Source organism: Varanus komodoensis, unplaced genomic scaffold (assembly GCF_004798865.1).
Source record: "Varanus komodoensis strain SLA01 unplaced genomic scaffold, ASM479886v1 scaffold70, whole genome shotgun sequence".
NCBI lineage: Eukaryota > Metazoa > Chordata > Lepidosauria > Squamata > Varanidae > Varanus > Varanus komodoensis.
In genome coordinates this window covers 3,148,992-3,171,814 of record NW_025336348.1, presented here as the reverse complement: position 1 = coordinate 3,171,814, position 22,823 = coordinate 3,148,992, and the positions used below count along the sequence as shown (strand labels likewise).

Sequence of the window (22,823 nt, the reverse complement as noted above, 5' to 3'; positions counted from 1 at the left end):
CAAACTTTCTCCTTATCTGTATTTACAAAGTAACAAATCGACATGGGCCATAGACAGGCATGTTTGCGCGTAACTCTCCTGAGGACAGTGCCCTGGCTTGCAAAACTTGGAAAGTATTGTGGGCAATCTGTTGTGTCTGGACAAAGAGAATTTTCAAATAGATCTAAATCCTATAATTGGGCAAAAACAGTCATTTATTGCTCCAGTGGGCCAAAATAAATTCAAGAGAGTTATTGCAACTGGGTACAATCATGGTTTTAATCTCTGTGACTGCATCTTTGTTCCAAAATGGAGGCAAGCTACATGCAGTTGAGCATCATGCACAGATTTGTCCTCAGAAATGTGGGTCCAAAACCACTAAGCAACCAGTGCCGGTCCTTACTCACTAGTGAGCTCTAGATAACAACATTTTTCTTTTGGAATTATTATATTGGCTTTGGAAAATATGGGTTCCCTGCAAAGGGCTGCTCCTAACACTCTAAAACTGGTAACCATTCACCTTGGATGGCACTGATATACCCAACATACCAGAAAAAATTTGGAAGGCAAGCTGCACAGGCCCTAAACTACACGCATCTCATCTGAAGAGCTGGCACACTTGTTCTCACATTACAGCTGTAGAATATTTTGCCTATTTCCTTGCCTTCCTCCTCAAAGCAATCTGGAATATCTTAGAAAATATAACAGACTTGAGTCGCTTGAGTCTCTCAATGTTTTTACCTTGTGTACATCATAAAAGGCTTGGATAGCTCTAAACCCAAACCCAAGAACAAAACAAAAAAAGCAAAAACAGAGAGAGAAAGTTTGTCAATATCTATTAGCCATGCAATATATCTCTGAATACTGGGTTGTTGTGGACAAACAGTGGGGATAATTATGGATTCATCTTGATTAGGGCAAGATTAGGTCTCATCCTTGGTAGGTCTCCACCTTCGTGCCCTGCCTGTGAGCCGGAATCTTGGCAAACCTTGTTCTGATCCAGCAAGGCAATTCTTATATAGTTTTTATGCATAATGAATATAATTGACTCACATGAGCAAAATCACTTATATCACTACAAGATTAGTATTATTAAACCATGGTTTCTTTATTGAGGAGCAGGTAGCTGGAGCAGCATTGTTAACAAACATTATTTCGAAAAGTACCAAATGTGTACAAAGAGAGAAGCAGGACGCAGGCTGACACCAAGTTTGGAAAAAAGTGGAACCTGCCGATAACCTGAAAATGTAACAGGAATGAATTGAGTTGTATTACAAAGTGTTTCAAGTAGATGAACAAATATAAACTCAAATCTTGGTGTACTGTCAACCATAATAAACACCAAGAAATGCAACCAGACTAGTCCTGTGCTTGAGTCTCAACATACATCCCTGTTAAAGGGAAGAGAGTGCAACTGGCAAAGCCATTATGGGACATTCCAGACCGGTTTCTCAAAGCACTGGAGACAGAACTGGAAGGCAAAGACCCATCCCAGCTGTACACTTGAGTATGCATTTTTACTTTCACCAGTGTAAGAGTGTGGCTGCCATTCTCTTCTATACCAAAAGCAAAACAGTGCATCTAACTACAAGATAAGGGTGGACAAAATTTCCTCTCATTCTTGCTTCCAGTTTGCCTAGCCTTTACCAGGAATATCACAGGGTGCGGTCAATGAGTCCACACATAATGTCACATCACACCTGTCAGGGATCCTTGTAGTATATGGTGAACTCTTCCAGCCCTACCCATTATAACAATGGGCACATTGCTAGAAATATAGCAGACCCCTAAAGTCTTGAGTTCTACCAAGTTATACTGTACATATTTCGTACCTAGTCAGACACTTGTTAAGAATGACTTACGACACAACCCAGTGCCCCTGGCCCTCAGTGCTTCTATTGACCTACGTTGCCCCATACATGTATTTAGATGTCCATTTTCAGCTGCCTTGATAAAGTGCCAGGGGAGAGGAGGGGGGGACATGGATGTATGGAGACAACCACAGCTTCTTCCTCTCCCCAGCCCCCAACATGCCCCTGTCGGAGAGACAGACACTGCTATTCTTCTCACAGCAGCTGTGAGGAGGGCCGGCTTCAGACATGGCCGTTGGCGGCCCAGCACTGAGATTGCAGGACCTCAGTGCTGGGATTTTGAAGAATCTAATGGCCTCCCACACTATGTTGGGAGGCTGAGCATTGCACCCATATGCATCCAGTATTCTTAAGCACACATTCTTCTGTGTAGTAGTTCCCTCCAAATAAGGCCACACAGAAATTTTTCAAGTTGTGTTCCCTGTTTACAAAGGCTTTGCTATGGATTTTCTAGCAATGTCAATTTCCGGAACAAGAGAAATAAAGAGTAAAACAACATATTCTTGGAAAAGCTGACAGTCTGACCACAAAGCTACAATAATTAACTTAACGGTACAATATACAGAGGCAATCATGAGACATACTGATGAATTTAGAAGAGCTGCAGCTCAGTGCACGAAAAAGTTCCAAGGTTTGGTCCAAGTCGTCTCCATGTATGTTACACTGAAGGCTCAACGCATGCAAACAATGCTCCCTTTTAATTTTGCATAGTGACACAAATGAATACTAAGCATGTAACATAGATAAAATCAGAATACCAGTTAATTTTTAAAAAATAGTTCTCCCACCAGCAATGACAGTGAACACAGAAACACCTATGGTAGCATCCAATTTCCAGTTTAAAGGTATGTTGCTATATAATAATCATGAAGTGAACAATTTATTAATAGGAGTTTGGAAAACTGTGTGTGTGCAGGAAACATATCTAATACCTTTACTCATGCTCAAAAGTGGCAAAGTATATTGACCAAGGAAATCATTGGAAGTGAGAGACTGCTGATCTTCTACCATGAATCGAACTAAGGCAAGCTCTGGAACTTGGACATTAAATGTGAATGTTTCATTCCATCTAGGAGACAAAGCTGAAATAAAAAGTACAATAGCAGATAAGCAACAATCCCCTAAAAGGCTTCACCTTGCCAGCTAGCGTTCATTGGCTATTGAAAACAAGGCCATGATTGGTTCCCATTTTTCCATCTATCCACTGATGAGTCCTACTGATTGCAGGACTGAAATCTGCACACAGTTGCAGGAAAAATGCTAACTAAGCAGGAACTCTCATTATGTAGTTTACATTCCCTATGCATGAATTATTGTTTTGGCCGTGGTGCCATCAACTTGATGGTGTCAAGAATGCTGCCTTTGTTATGTCCTTCCCTTGAAAGTACATGGTCATTTTCAGGAGCAGATCTTAAGGTAATGTGATCTTAGCAGAGTCCATCAGCCTGTTGTACTTCTGCTGAAAATCCACCAGTTTTTGCAGCTGAGCTCTGCAAAAGCTGTTAATGGAAGGAAAAACAGTGATGCCCAAGCATCACCCCAGCGGCTGAGCAACAGATAACAGTGCACATAGGGGCGATGAGCATGCTCAGAAAGGAGTAGGGAGCCAGGCAATGACGTCACAAGCCGCGACTCATAAGCCGCGATACATCTGAATTTTCCCATGGCCGGTCAGTTTGCTGCCAAGGGTAGATAGACAGAAAGATGGATAGATATTCTTAGACTGCCTGTGAGTTGTTTTTTCCAAACAAAAGCCTCAGTATTCAGGTTATCTTGTAGTGCTGGCACCGTGTGATAAATAAGTGAGTTTTGGGTTGAAGTTTGGGCACGCAGTCTCTAAAAGAGTCATCATCACTAAATTAGGGTTAGAAAATCGAGGTGTCCGGGCATGATTTTGATGGTTGGAATGTGTTTAGAATGGGCAGAAATGATGAGCAGTGCAGAAAAAGCTACTCAAGGAAGGCTTTTTCAAAATCGCATTCTTTTCAATGGAAACATAACCCTGGATTAGGGTTAGGGGTGTGCACCAAGGTAGGGTTAGGGTTAGAAAAACGAGGTGTCCTAGCATCATTTTGATGGTTGGAATGTGTTGAGAATGGGCAGAAATGAGGAGCAGTGCAGAAAAAGCTAGTCAAGGAAGGCATTTTCAAAATCGCATTATTTTCAATGGAAACATACCCCTGGATTAGGGTTAGGGATGTGCACCAGGGTAGGGTTAGGGTTAGAAAAAACTAGGTGTCCTAGCATCATTATGAAGGTTGGAATGTGTTTAGAATGGGCAGAAATGATGAGCAGTGCAGAAAAAGCTACTCAAGAAAGGAATTTTCAAAATCTCATTATTTTCAAAGGAACATTACCCCTGGATTAGGGTTAGGGATGTGCACCAAGGTAGGGTTAGGGTTAGAAAAACAAGGTGTCCTAGCATCATTTTGATGGTTGGAATATGTTTAGAATGGGCAGAAATGATGAGCAGTGCAGAAAAAGCTACTCAAGGAAGGCTTTTTCAAAATCGCATTATTTTCAATGGAAACATACCCCTGGATTAGGGTTAGGGGTGTGCACCAAGGTAGGGTTAGGGTTAGAAAAACGAGGTGTCCTAGCATCATTTTGATGGTTGGAATATGTTGAGAATGGGCAGAAATGAGGAACAGTGCAGAAAAAGCTAGTCAAGGCATTTTCAAAATCTCATTATTTTCAATGGAAACATACCCCTGGATTAGGGTTAGGGATGTGCACCAAGGTAGGGTTAGGGTTAGAAAAACTAGGTGTCCTAGCATCATTTTGATGGTTGGAATGTGTTTAGAATGGGCAGAAATTATGAGCAGTGCAGAAACAGCTACTCAAGGAAGTCTTTTTCAAAATCACCCCTTCCAATGGTATTTCACCCCTATACTAGGGTTAGGAGTGTGCACCAGGGTAGGGTTAGGGTTATCAAAACGAGGTGTGCTGGCATCATTTTGATGGTCAGCATGAGTTTAGAATGGGCAGAAATGTGGAGCTGTGCAGAAAAAGTTACTCAAGGAAGGCTTTTTCACACTCGCCCTCCTTCAAGGGAACTTTTTCTGTATATTAGGGTTAGGGATGTGGACCAGGGTAGGGTTTGGGTTAGAAAAACAAGGTGTCCTGGCAGAAGTTTGATGGTCAAAATGTGTTTAGAACATGTAGAAATGATGAGCTGTGCAGAAAAATCTACTCAAGTCAGGCTTTTTCAAAAGCACCCTTTTTGCAATGGTATTTCACCCCTATATTTGGGTTAGGGGTGTGCACCAGGGTAGGGTTAGGGTTAGAAAAATGAGGTGTCCTGGCATGATTTTGATGGTTTGAATGTGTTTAGAATGGGTAGCAACAGTGAGCTTTGCAGGGAAAGCTACTCAAGGAAGGCTTTTTCAAAATCGCCCTCCTTTTAATGGAACTTTCGTCCTATATTAGGGTTAGGGGATTGCACCAGCATAGGGGTAGCGCAGTGGTGGTGAACCTATGTTATGCATGCCACAGCAGGCATGCAGAGCCCTCTCAGTCAGCGCCCAAGCCAAGTCACCCCAGCATTGCGCCAGCAGCCGAGCATCAGGTAACATCGCTCACTGGGGCCAAGTGCATGCTCAAAAAGAAGTAGACCCGCCAAGCAAAAGCTCAGATGAGTCTCAGCTAATGCATCACGGGTTGAGGAGCAGTGCAGAAAAAGCTACTCTAGGAAGGCTTTTTCAAAAGCACATTATTTTCAATGGACCCATACCCCTGGATAAGGGTTAGGGGTATGCACCAAGGTAGGGTTAGGGTTAGAAAAACGAGGTGTCCCAGCATGACTTTGATAGTTTGAATGTGCTTAGAGTGTGCAGAAATTATGAGCAGTGCAGAAAAATCTACTCAAGGAAGTCTTTTTCAAAATCACCCCTTCCAATGGTATTTCACCCCTATACTAGGGTTAGGGGTGTGCACCAGGGTAGGCTTAGGGTTAGGGTTATCAATCGCTCACTTGACCGGCCAAGCGAAATCTCAGATGAGTCTCAGCTAATGCGTCACGGGTTGTGATGTCATTGCCTGGCTCTGCTACTACTTTTTGAGCTTTTTATACACACATACACGCACACACACATATATATATTATATTTCTTGGACTGGCTGTGAGTTGTTTTTTCTAAACTAAAACCTCAGTTTTCAGGTTCTGTTGCAGTGTTGGCACTTTGCGATAAATAAGTTGGTTTTGGGTGCAGTTTGGGCACTCAGTCTCTAAAATCTTCCCCGTCACTGATATAGTCCATCTGATGTGTGATCATGCCTTGCTCTGCTGTAGGTCAACCCCATAGTAATGCTCAAACTTGGCGGGGCGCGAAGAAGCCCCACAGTGATCGTAATTCCCATATGATCAAGGTTCAGGAAATGAGACCATTGTGATAGACCCACTCTGGGTCCTCAGAGCTGCAGCTGTGCCTAAGTGTATTCTTTTCGGAACCTACACCGCTTCTCACTGTCCACTTGCAGAAAAATGGAGAGAGAAAAATGGACATGGCTGTTGAAGAGATGACTGTCTTTTGTTGCTGAGATGCTACGGGAAATGTAGAGAAATGGGAACTCAATTTTCGTAACTTTTTGACGATTAAATTGTACTAAAGGCTCTTTTGGAGAAGTAAGCTTGGCGAGTCATTTACCATCACACTACTTGAATTTTAATCCTGTTTTTTTAATCCCACCTATACTCCCCTTTGTCCTGACTGTCTATTTGTATGTCTGTTAAATATGGGTATAGGATATGTGCTGGCATGAAAGATTATATGATTATAATTATACCCCCATAATTGTGAACAGCTCAGAGCTTTAGTTATTGGGCAGAACAGAAATCTAATAACTAAATATATAACATAACGCATACATAACAATAAAGTTTAGAATGCATTGATATGTGGGAGTGGGTGAGTTAAAGCATTCTCTTTTTTATGTTGTAATGGAAGAAGCTTCATAAAAATCAAAAAGTAAAAATATATTTTGAAAATTACACATTTTTTCTGTAATATTCAGTTTTCTTATTGATTGATGCATTGCCGTTTCTGTTTAGTACTTCAAATGTGAGAGGAATAATTTGATAAGTTAGATCAGGGTGTGCATAAACCTCTGACTTGGCAGCTTGCATGCATCCGAGGCCCGGAGCAAGGTGTGGCTGAAATGACCTTCACTGCCACGGTATCCTATGCCCCTCTGGGCAATGTCAGGATTCCATGAGATTGTGTCCTAAATCCATGAGCTGAATTCTTAAATTAGACATTATGTACAATCAATAGACTGTTCCACTTACCATTGCCCTTAACTACGCAACTGTGTTGTTTTGCCTGGTCTTCTGGAACACCATAAATTTCTACTACAACTAGGGGATCGGCTTTATTAGACCTTGAGAGACTGCTAGGTGGTAACTGATTGCCACTGATGAGCTGCACAAATAAACCCAGAAGTGTTAGCCAAAATAGACATGATTATTAGTTTGACATCAATGTTTTGCTGAAGCATGGTCAGGAAAGTCTATTGCGGGTATAGGGTCCACTCCTAGAATGCAGCCCTCACAGTTTATTAAGTGGATCCTGATCCAGAGGTAGAGGAAGGGCTGGAAATAAAATGCCAAGGCCAATAGACCCAGAGATAAGCCAAGCTGTCGCTAAAAACCAGTTTCAGTTTTGAAGGGAAATTCTTGTGAGTACGCGGAGATGAGCAGGATATACTTAATTTCATTCCCCAAATCTAACAGCACCAAGTTGAAAAGGTGGACCAATTAAGAAGCATCAAGATTTCCAGACAATTGGCTCATACACAGCAGGATCCACCCTGAAGGTAGAGTCATCTCTGTTTGGGATGGAAGGGAGGAATGGTATTCACTCTGGCATCATTAAGCCACATTTTCCTAATGGCCAGTATTCTAACTTAGCTTGTGTCTTTTGTGATGGATTTCTGCAATGCTCTTCTTTTGTGTTACAAAGCCAGCCTAGGTGGTCTGCTTTGACATAATAAAGAGCTGTATTCAAAAGCCTTTGTCCTGAACTGCTTAGAATGTGGGACGGAAGACCAGTCCATGGCACCTATCATACAATTTAAAAAAGTCATCTGAGAACCATTTCCCCTGAACTATGAAGTGGAAAACTCAGTGCCTTTCACCCAGTATTTTAGGAGGAAGACCTATGGCCTGCGTACGATGCTTGAGAGGCCGGAATATATCTCAGATTCCCAACTATGGTATCAGACAGCACTCAGAGCTGGAAATTGGGACTCCAGCTCTCCTCCAGTTCACCCCTAGTGTGGAAAGAATAGTGCCAGGTGCTTCCCTGAAGCCAGGAGCACAGCCTTGGGGCAAGTAAAGAGGGACTTCTGGACAGCTCTTAAGGGGATTTGAAAAATTCAGGGAGAAGGAGGGCCTATCAGGCTAATCCTGCCTTCCAGAACAGAGGCCACATGCCTGTGTTATGCAGCTGTGGAAGACCATAAGCAGGAGGTAATGTTCAATCTAGTCCTGTTTAACATAGACGGGTGGTTGGCTAACATGTGAACAGCATGCTGGACTAGATGGACCCCTCCGCCTGATCCTACAAGGCTCTTCCGGTGTTCTTATGTTCTAAAATTCTCAAGGGTTAGTGTTTATTGATTTTTGTTTTTATCTCCTATTGCTGCATTAGGTAAATCAGGAGTTAAAGATCACACCAGAGAGATAGCCATCATGTATGTGAAAATTACTGTTTATTAAAAGCACAGAATAAAAAGAAACAAATGTTTCAGTCTTTTGGCAGCAAATAGGGTAGAATAAACGCTTCTTGCATACAATTTTAATTTAATTGGTATGATAAAACTAGCTCACTGTCACATGTTTGCAAACATAGAGCAAACTGTGCATTGTATAACCAGACAAGAAACTGCAACCATGCTATTTAATAAACTGTCAGATGCCTTTGATGACTAAATAGCATTTGTAGGAAGCTAGTCTCAACATCTGTGGTATTCAAGATATTTTTTCCAAACAGCAAGCAGAGGAAAGTGCATGGAAATATTGCAGTTAATAAATCAAGGAGGTTTGATTTACTGACGAGAACTAAAAGATCTAATTCCTGGGGGTTTTGCACACAAATAATATTTATAGGTTATAGCTGAAGAATAAGCTAGTTGATCTCAGCATAAAGGAAACAATAACCAATATCGGGGGAAAGCCAACCTGTCCCTGATAAAGTCTGATACAGCCAACCATGTCACTGAACAAAATGCAGACTCTCTTAACTGGCCATAGCTCCACAGATCAAGCAATAGCTTCTGAGGCTGAGAGAATCCCAGTATGAGGACAGTAGCAGCTGTAACTTAGGAGCATCTTTACAACACTTGTATCCCATGCCTTCCTCCACCAAAAGCAATTAACTTCATTGCCTAACTAGGGGATCACTCAGAATTTGTATATCCAAATCCAGTCCTCAAGCGACTGTGGTTCTCCAGGGTGTGCCACTGAGGGTCGTGGAGCACCACCTCCACTGTGTAGTAGGAGCCTTATAAAATCAAAAGGAAGCAATGGAAAGAAAGCTAGAGCTGCTGGGAGGGTCAAGGCCCTTGTGAGATGTAGCAAGCCAGCAGGTTGGAAGCCTGACCAAGCAGCCGCTTGGACCCATGAGCGTGGCCAAACAAGGATGCTTTAACCCGGATTCCTGCTTTGAGCAGGGGCTGGACCCAATGGCCTCAGTGGCCCCTTCCAGCTCACAGAATGTCCTAGGATTCTGTGAGTCAAAGGAGGAACTAGAATAGATTCTGCGACTGATTCCAGGACCAAACCTTGGGACTAAACATCTTGGAAGCCCTCCGAGACTGGCAATGTAGGTAGGAGAAGCACAGTGCACTTTATTCCTGAGGACATGATGATGCAATGACAGGATTTAAATGGCTAAACTTGGGGTTGACACACAGTGTTCTGTTCTAACATAGCAGTTTTAAAATACGGAGCTCCAATTGTGTTTGAGTGTTGGGGGAAATGTTAGCTGTGTGCATACACATGGCCATTTGTGCTGCGGGAACATACGATCCAGTGTCCAAACGTAAGTCTAGGATCTAAAAAATGCCTTATTTACTTATTCAACACTTCTTATATATTGCCTAATTATTATAAAATCTCAAGACAGTTTTCATAAAAACACAAAAATATAAATATATATTAAAACCATTATTACAACAATAAAATAGTTTAAAATTCCTAAGTGCCCATACCTGCTGCAACTAATTAAAATATGTTGTTGATTACAAACTAGGAGCATAAAAATGTTTTGGCCTGGGACCGAAATGAATAAAGTGTCGGCACCAGGTAAAGCCCTCTAGGAGAAAGTCCCATAATTGCACCTGCGACCCCAGGCAGGAATCGGCAAACATACAGTTTGTGATACGAGAAAGGACATTGACCTATTCCACAACGAAATCCACATATAAATGGTGTCATAAAACAGTCTGGAAAGTTGCTTTAGAAATTTCACAGACAAGCTTACTCACTGGGTCAGTCAGTCAGTCAGTTTATTAGTGAATATGATGGCACTTATCATATTCACATGCTGCCTTTTCAAATAATTGAAAAATGGTTACACCGATAAAACAAGAATCAACAGCCAATAAAACAGAAAGAACAAAATACAGCAGGGAGTCGGTCGAATCAAATGCCACCAGACATTGAAAATATATGTACTACCGCCTCACAACCAGCTAATCTGGCTCAGGTCCTCTCCGAACTCATTAACAGGCAAAAAGGTAAGAAACAGCTGGTCCTAGTTCAGTGCCATTGGACGGCAGCGAGGTATGTGAATTATTGCTGCACTTCATAAGGGCACATTTCTGACTGTGAACTGAATGATGTTTACAACTCAGAATGCTCCTCACAGCTCTCATGCATCTTCATAAATCTACCTAAAAGAGATGGCAACTCTATATATGGAGACCCTGCCAGGATAACTGATACCCAGGTGCTATCAAACACAAGTTACTGGAAGTGCTTGTCATAGACTGGGGCCACAAACGCTGCAAAGGAACTGGCAACAAATGTTTGGAAAAAGCATGTGTTCTGGCACATTTGATAAGAAAATATTGCCAACAAAATAGACTGACCTTTATTGTAAGCACAACTGGATGATGGTTTGCAGTTATGGCATATGGAGTAAATTCTGTGTCTCGATTTCTAAGGCATTCTGGTTTTAGTATATAACCAGAACAACCGTTCTCCAAAAACTTTCCAGTTTGAAGATCCATTTGCACCCCAGCTGTTTGGAAATTTAAGGCCACTGTATGAAAAAGAATATATGCAGTCATAAAAATAGGCAGTAGAAATAGAATATACACACATATGCACATACAAATGATAGATTTGCGTTATCCAGCCTAGAAACTGATATATATCTTGAGGCTTTAATATGAGTTACATAAGTAGATGTGGCTATTAACATGCTTTCTTACATGGCTCTCCACTTTAAATCATAAAAAGTATAGATAAATCAACCAATCTCCAACATGAGGATTCAGTCAACACAAAAACCCACACTCAAGGGTTTAGGATAAAATTGACCTTGAACCAAGGGGTTGATGTTTCAAAATATTTTCAAAATAAAAAAAGACCTTTTTATTTAAGCAACATTTTAAATGCTAATACAACTGAATTTTATCTGGCCAGGGTGGCTTATTTTATAATGTGTGTTTTAAATTATGATCATTTTATATGGATATTTTAACTTATTGTTTTATCTAGTGTTGTAAGCCGCCCCGAGGCTTCGGCGAATGGGGCGGCATAAAAATGTTTTAATAAATAATAAATAAATAATAAATGGGTTGTTGTGTTGTCTGAACCCAGGGGCATTAATCATGGTTTGCTAACCACTAGTAACCCATGAAGAGAACCTATGTGTTGTGAGTTGAGTTCCTCTCCTCACACATTCAAAGCCAGGGACCTTTCTTGCAAAATGTTCTTTATTGAACAAAGCATTTTCCAGAAGCACAAACACCAAGAGTGAACCTCTGAGCACACACAAAATGGTTCTTTTAACCCAATCTAATATTCACATCCAGGAACTCTCCGTATGAGCATGCCTGAGCCCCATCCATTTGGGAGGGACCTTCTGAAAATGAACATGCCTCATCTTTGCACAAAGATCCTCTAATTGGGCCACCTCCCTCTGCTAACACTGAATCATGGGGTGAAGAGCTGGGGCTGCTTGGCTTTTGTCTGAGAAAACCCCCTGCTCTGGATCCCCTACCACCAGCTGTATAGCTTGGTTATTCCCCAGGGACTGTCTGTCTTGAGATAAGCATCTCTGCTTCTCTCATCTGAACATCTGGAATTGACCCACGTTCCAAGCCCCCCCCCCCCCGCCATTCGTCTCCTTCCTCCTCCTCTGAAGTCCAGCCAGCAGGTCTTGAGTATGTGGGCCCACAGCAGCGATCTTGCTCAGTCCCGACACAATGGTTTGTTGTTAGCTTAGAACAACAAAGCATGGCTTTTCTTTGTGGGTTGTTTGTGGGCGAAACATCATGGTTTGCTAGCATGACTGGATTCAGACAACCTATATTTCAGCAGAAACCCACACTCAGCCCTTGTGTCTAAGCTATTGTGTTGGTGAACCTAGTCGGTGGAGAAAATCAGTAGGACATCAAGAGGATCAGACTGGAAATAGACTATTGTAGTGTTGCTGTTTTTTCTTACTCAGAATTAAAGGCACTTTGAAGGAGGAACATGTGTTCACCGTGTGTTCTCATCCTATAATTGCTTTTTATAAACAGGATTTGCAAGTTTTTGTTTTGTTTAAAAAAGCCAAGAAATATAAAACCTGGCTGAGCAGAAGTGACCATGAAATGAAGGAAATATATATGTACACGATGGAAAGGAAACCCCTTTGAATTCCTTGATAAACTATTCCTCGTCTCTCACCATTCCTATGAGTCAATAATGCTGTACTAGTTCCATGTTACTGAGCTGGGTGCACCAACTCCAATATTAATATATTTCATGTGCTAAAATGGTAAGATCTTTATGAATGTGTTGTTTTCAGTCAAATGAAGGCACTAAGTTAACAGCTGTATGCCACTGAATTATCCAGCTTTCAAATTTCTCCGTGGGTTTTGGGGTTCCAGTTTGGGTGAAGACCAGCCAGAAATGGAACCCAGACACTCCAAAGCCCAAGGGAGCTCTGTGAGTTCATAGTAGTCATGGGAAAACCTGCTTAGGGATCCTAAATGTCTTCCAGCATTGTAAGAAATTCCCATGCTTCCCAAGAACTGTGAGCTCTCAATGGCCTGTGGGAGGCTGTGCAGAAAGGACGGTACCTGTTCAATTGTTCTCTGTCTGGTACCTGCTCAGACAAGGGTGAACACTATGACAAGGTAGTGGGACAGCCAGCATGCAGACTGGAGATTTCCCGTGAACCTCTATGCCATAATATGTACTGTTAAGATTCATACAAAAATGCCTATTCATAGTTAATTTGAGCTGCATTGGTTATTGTATTATGTGCAATCTCTAATAAATTCAAATTATTAATTAATTATGAAACAAAACCGACAGCTTCTACCTACCTCAGTCACTGTTAAGTAGGGAAAGAAAAAATTGATCTACACTTCCAATTTAATCACAAATGCTAAAACCCAATTATAGAAGTCATTTTGCTAAAAGTGTGCTTGAGGGTTTATGCAAGCTATGTGCATATGCACCATTCTGTTCTGTAAACATTATGAATTGCCATGCAAACCCTCCATGCAGTTTAATCATAAAGTACTAGTCTTTATCCTGAACACAAAACTGTCATAATTTCTTTTTCTCAGAACGCTTCCGTTGTTTGCTGCTGCAGTTTTGGAAATGAAACAACACACTGCCTAGACCAGGACACTGTAATTCATGGGAAAAGACAGCATCATAATTACTGGTATGAAGTGTAAAATCTTCTCTCATCTAGGACTGTGGTGCTCGTAGCATGGAAAATTCACCAGTCAACCCAGTAAAACACAAACATGTCATGTATAAAATAGAACGAGCACTTTAAAAAGTAAATGTATTTGATGGGTTGCCAGAAGAAAATGTAGACCTAAAGAGGTACACGTTACACTTAACAGTAATTCAGAAGAGGCTGCATTCTCTGCTCCTGTGAGATAAATGCAGGTCAACTCACTGAACATTCAGTCAACTTCCTTTTTAGAACCGAAGGAGAAATGTGTAAGTTTAGCTTCTTAGTTTGTTACGGAAAAACAATTTTTTCTTTTACTTGCTTATTTGAGTACTGAATTTTGAACTGCTATTCTTTACACACTGATCTCGAACTGGAGTCAGGACTAAGGTGGTTTGCATCAGTGCAATGCAACCATTTTTTTCTTTGATTAGAAGCTTTTTAAAAAGAGAAAAAGACAGAGAATGGCTTCCTGCATCTTTAATAATGGAGAGATTTCAGGAGGTGCATGGCAATTTAATCTTAATTTAATCTATACAGATATGAAAAGTGTGGGACACCTATTGGTGAGGTACAGTTAACACTTAACATTTAGCAACAAAGAATTGCCAAGAGCTGAGCTTGCTGAGGTTTGCCAAGTTACATCCCGCAAGTTGGTCCATCTTCTCCCATTCCAAGTCATGAGTTTGCCAAGCCCATTCAAACAAGGGAAGTATGCATTTGGGTCTGCATTTCTGAATCATCTACCCCAATGTATACATTCTTCCACTGAGTAAAACATGAAATTGCACGTTATTCTAAAGCACATATTTTATAAAAGAGCATCACAAGCTTAGGAATGCTGACATTTTGCCCCCCCCTCCCCCCAGTTGCACTCTTGCTTGCATTTCAGCTGTGGACAGAGTAAGTTCTGGTCTGAAATTAATGGAGAGCCAATTCCCATAAATGCCTGCAAATATCCCCATTGCTATATTGTGGACCAATTCAATTTTCTGAACCTTCGTCAAAGGAAGCCTCGTATAGAGTGGTTGTAGAAGAAGAAGTGAATAAAGTGTGTGTCATAGTGACCAGGTGCAATTTTGTAAGGAACTGACACAGTTGTTGTAGCAGCTTAATTTGCTACAGGTGCCAGTGAAGGATCTCGGTGCAATGGCAAGTTCAAGAACACCCCCTCATTTCAAACCTGGTCCTTTAATGGGGGTACTACCCCATCCAAATCTGGCTGAATTCCTGTTCTAGAGCCCATCTTTCTCCTCTTGCAGTACCTTATCTGCATTCTATGGAGTACATCTCAATTTATTAACCTTTGTCCAACACATTAATGCCTCAGAAAGCCATTTGGATTATCAACAGCTTACTTCGTGTTAGAAGAAAAGGAGAAAGAGAATTGCCTGTCAGAATCCGCTACAGATCCCTAAATGATCTGTCCTAAGATTTCATGTGGATATTGAATAATGCAGGGAACAGAATCAGTCCCTAGGAGATGCCATGAACCAGTGGCCAAGGTTCCAAACAGCACTTCCCAATAACAGCTTCTGAAAGTGACCGATAGGGCAGGGCTGGAATGGCCATAAAACAGTTCCTCCCAAATTCATCCTCACTAGGCTGTCCTGAAGAACAGCATGGCCAATAGTATCAAGCACTGTTTCAGAGTCCCCCAAAATCAACAGGAATCATACTTCCCCTGTATCAGTCTCAGTGAAGCTCTTCAACCACAATCACCAGAGCTGTTTGGAGTGACTGAAACGGATCTGGAGAATGCGGTGCATCCAAGAACCCCTGGAGTTCCCTTTGTACATCCAGTTTTCAGTAATGCATACTGTACTTAATGCAGAGTTGTATTTAATGATTTGCAGGGCAAACACAGTTGACCAGGAATTGCATGCACATGAATGAACAACTGGCAAGAAAAGACTGAGCATGTCTTCCTGTTTCACAGAGGTTTTAACCTCTTAGTTTTTTTTTAACCCAGATGGATAACTTTTGTGGATTAGCTGAAGAATCAGCTCAACAACCCTAGCTAAATTAGTTCAACACTCTAGCACTATCCTAGCATTTCCTGATGCAGACTGGAAGTCAGTATGGAAGTATACTAGGCACTAGCACATGAAATGCTACCAAAAATTTAGCCATGCCTCTGTGTGCAAGAACCTAAAAGGGTTTGGGTTGGGATACCAAGATTCTTTTAAATGTGTTTACGTTGTTCTAGAATTTCCAGTACCATTTGCAATAGATAAAAGATTCAGGCCCTTCAAGAGACTGCTGTGTGATCAAACGTGACCAAATATGGCCGGTCACTCCACATGCTCCAGGAACAATTCCCTATACCCAGTGCCACAGAGTGATAAGAGGAAATTATTTCCTCAACTAACAAAATGTGCACCAAAAGCCTTAAAACTGACTCAGTCAACATGTGCTGATTAACTGCATTTTAAAGTATGTATTCTTGAATGGAATTCTAATTGAAAAAGGCATTAGACCCATTGAATAACTGGTATTTACCTCTAAGTAAACACATACAGGTTTACATCATTGCTAATGGCTTAGCTTGCATTCTAGATTTTATAGGCAAAATTCATTTTAAAATAGGGGACTCATATTGGCTGTATGGATTCGACAGAAATTAAGTAACGGGTCATGGTTTAAAGGGAAAAAAATGAACCAATTACATTTTATAGCTATAGAGCTAATTTCATGTGGTAAGTTAAAGGTCTTGGTTACTTTAATTTTTTGATTACTCTCATTTTTCTAAATTAATTGCAAGCGTTTGTAGGTCTCCTGCAAAAGCATTTAAAAATTATTATAAATCATTCATTGCTCATTAATTATACCTGAAAACACATTTTCATGAAAATCCTTTTGGGCGTGAGGACAAGGGGAGGAAAATCTTTGCTATACAATCTCTGCATATAAAGGACTCTAAACTGGTGTCTCGCTACAATTTTATATTCACACTTCTACCTAAAAAAATGCCTGGAAGAGACTAGGGAGATGTTTCTAAGATTATCTATGATGCATTGTGTTTTTGACAGCACATTGCCTTTAGTCAGCCTCATTATTCCCTGTTGCTAAAGTAGGCCTTTAATACATTAATTAAGGAAATATGATAGTGAAATCCTTAAAACTGTCAGAAGGACTCAGGGGAAGGTTTTATACCTGAAATAATTTTGGCTCCTTATTAATTACCTAAACTGGATATCAAGATCACAGTGTCCTCTAAAAGTCAGCACCCTTAGATTTAGTGACTTTTAAAATAAGAAACTCCTGGAAAATTCTGCCATGGTATTCTAGATTTCTTTGCCATTTAGTGAAGATTATAAAACCACTACTTCCTCAGAGAGAAGATAGTGGCCAAGTTCTCTCTTGCAACTTTACTACAGTATTACGTTTAATATAGTTAGAAGCATGATTATGGATGCAACAAAATTACGAGACTGGGGAGAATTTAGGCCAGAGGTGATGGACCTCAGACAGTCTGGTGTCCAAATTCTGTCTTAAACTAGCTCTCAAGGGCTACATTCCAGTTGTGGGCAGGATCATAGGCAAAAGGGGAACGATCCTAACAAAGAGTGTGGCCCGGGACTCAGGAGATCTGGGATCTAGTCCCCACTCAGCCACTCAGACAAGCATAACAGCATAAGAAGAGGAGAATTATGTAAGCCGCTTTGAGTTCCTTGACAGGAAAAAAGGACAGTATATAAATATAATAAAAATAAACACCAGTAAATTCTGGCTGAGAATTCTTAGGAATGGCATCGCAGCCTTTTAGAATGGGGGATACAATCTGCACAAAAGCTGGGAAGCCACCAAATGAAAAGCAGCTGGGTTAGGAGGGCTGCCTTTGGATCCTAGGCCTGAGGTTGCACACCCCAAATCGAGACTTTCAGGCACTTCATGTTGGGGTCCTAAGTCTACATGGAAAACATTCTGCAAATGTCCATTTCATGTAGTCTAACCAGCGAGATCTCATATCTCAAGGCTGGAATAGGCATCTGGGTTTCTGTAAGCTCCCTGCCTGGGTTTTAAAAAGTTTTAATAGGCAAACATGGACTAGGTTTCGAGCTATGGGGCAGCATATAAATATAAAAAGTAAATAAATAAAATAGAAAGGAATTCATCATGGTCATGAAATCACATTTAGAAATGAGTATCACTTTCCTCTCAATCTGGAGAGAGACTTCCTATTCTGAGAGGGATTTTCACAGTATAATAACTAGAATGTATCTACAAAACTGTGCATATATGTTGGAAAGTAGTGGTTTTGATTGAGAGCGTGCAGAAAGTAGACTAAATCAGCTGTACTGATTTAAGTCCCAGAGATTTTGAATTTCTCCTTGCAGTACATCTGTTTCCAACCTGTAAATTACTAAGTTCATAATCAGTTCTATATAATATTCTGTTTATTGTAAAACAAACAACAAACAGTTTATATTATTGTCAGGCCTCACCAAAAGCAAACAAAGCAAAAACCCCACCAGAGTTACATTGAAAATGACTGGCTTCCCATCCTTGAACTCATACTTTGCCTGGGAAAAGAGCAGCACATCCTGTACACAACAAAGAAACAGTTTAATCCATTTATATGCATGGTTTTGAGATTTAGTCTTGGAAAGGGGACAGGGACTTTTGTTTTCCCAGGCTCAGATCTCTTGGGAATCTTCAGAGTTTGTGAAATTTTCATTGGGAGTAAACAAATGCCTGCAGAAACTATGTGATGGTCACGAAGTGCAGTAAAACTGAGTCATGATTCTCTTTGTGTTAGAGGAAACACTGCAAGGCTGCAAACTGTCTACTGGCCGTACATACGCTCCCTCAGACACTCAGCTGCAAATGGAATTGAAAGGAATTTCATAATGCGCATTTCAAGAGTCAAGGCCAAGTAAGCCATGACTGAGAGATCTGTGAGTAAGATCACCTATGCACTATTATTTTATAAGCAGCCACAGAGAGGGGTAAAGGAAGGAATCGCGTGAAGATGGCAGCTTTGTACAAAGGTGGGTTAACATTTTGTCGGTGCATTGTTTTCCCAACAGAAATGATCCTTCCCTCATGAAGCTGTTCGTTGCTCACAGAAGAAATGTACACTTTATGTATGCATGTACAAGATTTACGCACTGCTCTAATCTCCATTATGGAGAGTTCAGAGCTGCGAACAAGACAAGTTATCAGAAGAGATCTGTATGTTTCCCACCATGGACCCAATAACGACTTGAAGGGAAGCAACTTTAACTGGGAAGTTGGGAAGGCAGAAGACTCAACCTCTCCTCTTCCAGCGCTGCAGTCCCAATCCAGTTTAGCTCTTCCTATGGGTTTCTTAGCCACAGAGCAGCAGTGTAAGCAAAAGTAGCAAGTCTCATGATAAAGAGTAACCAACTCTGTTGTTTATCATGGCATCTTGCAGATAGGATATTAGTTATGTGAAGCAGAGAATAGATCACAAAGCTCTGTTAAATTCCAAAACGTACATCCCACTGTTCTCAGAAATCCAGAAAGTTTTCATGCTGTAGTCTGTACAGGCACAGTCCCATCTGTAGCACTGAACAGAAGAATACCTGAACAAAAAAAATTATTCAGAAAATTTAAAAGTAAGAACTGCAACAACATGTTGCAGTGTCTAGCGGTGTTCTCCAGCATTTCCTGTCTTCTTTGCCCTGTGGTTTTGTGTGTTTCCTTCCAAAGTCAGTAAGCATTTCACAGCAACTGAGCATTCTGGGACTGTTTTGAGGTTCCCCTTTTCCACCTCTGAAGATTTCTTGTACACCAAAGAACTTTGGGATTACCCCCAAGTTTGCTGATACACCTTTGTGTGGGTGAGTGGTGCCATTTTGGCTCAATAAATAATGGCACTAACGGCCTGAATATTGAAAATAGGGGGTATCATGGGAAATCTTTATGGAAGATCTTGTAAGGAAAATCTGTAAGAGCCTAAGCTTCCATGTGTGCAAGTGCTTTTGGAGTTAATTGGCCGTCTGGTCATATACAAGGGTTTGAAGTTAGTGGGGCTGTTTATAAGGTACACATTCCTAATTTAATTTAAGAAGAAAACTCTCGCTACTATTAAGACATTAGTTAATACTACAAGGTTATTTTGCTTTCTTTCTACCATGTGGTAGATTAAGTATGTCTGTTTCACTAGTTCTCAAGCAATACCTCAAAAAGTATCTTGAATTCTATAATCTTTTCTATTTTATTGTATCAAAAATGTAATGCAAATAACTGTGTATTTAAATAATCAGCTTGAATCTCACTCTTGTGCATAAATCACTGCTTTTAATTTCTACTTCATAAATAAAAGAATTGTATGGCTGTACTAACCGATTTGCTTCCAACCTGCACTGCAGTTGCATGTGGAAAGCATACTAATTTTTGCTGAGTATTCGCTTTTACTGTGTATGTTTTGCTCCTTTAAGAAGGCTTTATATCCCCTTTTAATTCTGTAGCCACCAGGCCCCTTGCCAGCTGGAAGAATTTGGAGGGTGTTTGGTCAGCACTGGGGTTTGGAAAGCGTGAGATAAGAGGAGTCCCAGTCCTACTCATCTACTTAGTCATGCATCTGGTTGAAGTCCACCCACTAAGATGTGGCTTCAGTGCATCAGCGAGGGCTCGCCTAGTCACCAACCTGATCCCACAAGTTCTGGAGTGAGAAACAGGGTTTGCTCTTGCCTTCAGAGTCAGCGTCCTGCAAGGAGAAGGTACGAGGTGGGGAAACAAAAGGTCCCTGGAGCACACAAGAAAAGAAGAGCTGCTGGAACAAAAGCATGTTCTCACCACACTTCCACAGACAGCTAGTTAAGGAAAGAATTAGATTCTGCAAGGCAAAGGTCAGCAAATATACCATTAACTAGGAAGCCCTTTCATCCTCCAGTTGGAGCCCAGGAGTCCAAGTCTTGGAGAATCTTGATGAAATGGGCAAGGGCTAATAATGCCTGCAGGACCACTCTTGAGGTCAGAAACCTCGTGGACTATCCAGACATCACAGCAGCAATTCACAATCAAGAGAAATGAAAGGCAGCAGAATTGAGAGAGCTGTTCTAATCCCCTGATATTGCTTGGGAGTTGGGATTTAGCAAAGCTGCCCTTCCACTTGCCTACTGGAGAAGGGGAAAACGCCCATGGAATGGCGGCAAGCTTCCAGCGGCCGCAGCAAGTGTAAGGTTCCCAGCACCAGTCCCCAGGGGCAGAGTGGGGCCGAGCTGACTCTGACTCTTGTCCCCTGACAGGGGCTTAATCCAGGACCTGGCATAACCTGCTTGATCAGTACTCCTACCCCTCACAATGCTTTCAATGGGAGGATTTAAAGTGAAGAGCTCTGCAGACTGAACTCTAACTCCTCTCTCCACATGGACAGATAGACAGATGGATGGACAGACACACACACACACACACACAATCCCTTACATCCTGCCATCCGGACCCCACTCAGGATTGCTTTGCCTGCTCCCTTTCAGTGTGGAACCAAATTATGCAAGAGCCGAGAGGTGAAAAGTTCCATGTTTGGCAATCTTTTGCACAACTGAAAATTAGTCTTACTACATTTTAAGTACTATGCAATACATAGAAGAAAAATATCATGTTCTACACAACAAAAAATAAACTTAGATCACCTACCCAGCTGACACCCAACATTCCAGAATTCCTGAGGATTATAATTGGAAGAGTTGGCTCGGATCCCTTTGGGATATATTCTTGTAAGAAACCTGACTGTATGTTGAACGAATTCATTACCTACAAAGAGACAGTATTCAGATTTATACTATTGATGGAGGAATGAAAAATTGCAGAGCTAATAAGACCCAAGGATATATACATGGCTATGTGCATTTTTCAACTATTCTGATGTCTACTTATCACAAGTTCAGGAATGAGTAGTTACAGAAACATTTACACTAACACATTTTCTTAAAGCAGTTTTGCTGAATGTGTTTTTGTTTAGATTTGTTCAGTATTTCTGGTTGTTGTTGCTGTTTTTGTTTGCCTGTTTTGCGGGAAGAGACGAATGTGAGGCCCCAGTCTGTATCAGCAATATGTTCTGGATCAGGGCCCGATAGCTGCTTTTTCTTCCAAGTAAAAGTGCTCAGTTCATGTGACCAGTATTGCTAGCTTGCATTAAACTCAAGCTGGTAGGGTTCAGTCCTGAAGTCATTTTGTCAACCATGATTAAAACAGAATTTTCAGCATGAAAACAGAAGCACACTAAATTAAGTTTCATCATGGGCAAACACTTCCAGGGACTCCCAATCTTTTGGGTCAGTGGTACATTTGGAATATTGACCATGCGTTATGGATGGGCTGCTAGAAGAGCAGGCATTGCAGGGGAGCCCCAAGCTCCACCGGTCAGTGGAGCAAAATTACACTTACGGATTTAAGTGTCTTGTCATGTTTTTAAAAAGCAGGCTCCATGTATTTGCCTTTTCATATATTGTTTAGCTTGGGTAATGTGTAGGTAACAGCCAATTAACACAAACCTTTAGCTGCAGGACCCATGGGGAGTGCCAGATCAATGTCTGAGGCATTTCACTGCCTGCCAGCCGGCCTACGGCATGCTGCCTCATAAAGTTTATTGACAGTAGTGATGGCTTAAGCAAGCGAAAACAGCGGCAGGATCAGCTTTATCAAACTCAATTGCAAGAATTACCTTTCAGTTTTGCCAGCTTTCGGGCTTTTGCCTCACCAATTGAATTATTTTCATAAAAAAGCTGCTTTTCTCTCGAGTCTTCAAAGCTTACAAATTTCCGAGATTTGGTATAAACCACTAGTTCTGACAATGCCAAGGCAATCTTTACTTTCTTTTTCTGGAAATAGAATAAGAGACAGTTGGAAGGGTTGTTTTAATAATCTTTTCAACTTGGCATCAACAATTATGCCAAAATGTCAAGTATTTTCTCTTAAAAACACTTCTGGGTAGGAGATTATGGAAATATGCATACTGATGTCCCACTTCTCATCCCTGTAGTTCAAAATGTGCTTGTTATTCCCCTTCCATCTTCCATCATCGCAACATGGCTGCCTGAGGATTTGAACTGGAATCTTCCCAGTCCTAACCCAGCTCTCTAACTCCTAC

General features: G+C 41.2%; 1 protein-coding gene across 1 annotated transcript in view; it reads right to left on the bottom strand.

Annotated features, from left to right (window-relative positions):
* Positions 1 to 1,129: 1,129 nt before the first annotated feature.
* PLCZ1 (phospholipase C zeta 1) overlaps positions 1,130 to 22,823 on the bottom strand; it is a gene marked incomplete at its 5' end in the record, with an annotated part of 47,319 nt that continues 25,625 nt past the window's right edge. The window contains 6 exons of the mRNA XM_044452167.1: positions 1,130 to 1,218; positions 2,783 to 2,932; positions 7,138 to 7,270; positions 10,944 to 11,116; positions 21,371 to 21,487; positions 22,398 to 22,554. Coding sequence (XP_044308102.1) covers positions 1,130 to 1,218; positions 2,783 to 2,932; positions 7,138 to 7,270; positions 10,944 to 11,116; positions 21,371 to 21,487; positions 22,398 to 22,554 — 819 coding nt within the window. The remainder of the gene's footprint in view (positions 1,219 to 2,782; positions 2,933 to 7,137; positions 7,271 to 10,943; positions 11,117 to 21,370; positions 21,488 to 22,397; positions 22,555 to 22,823) is intronic.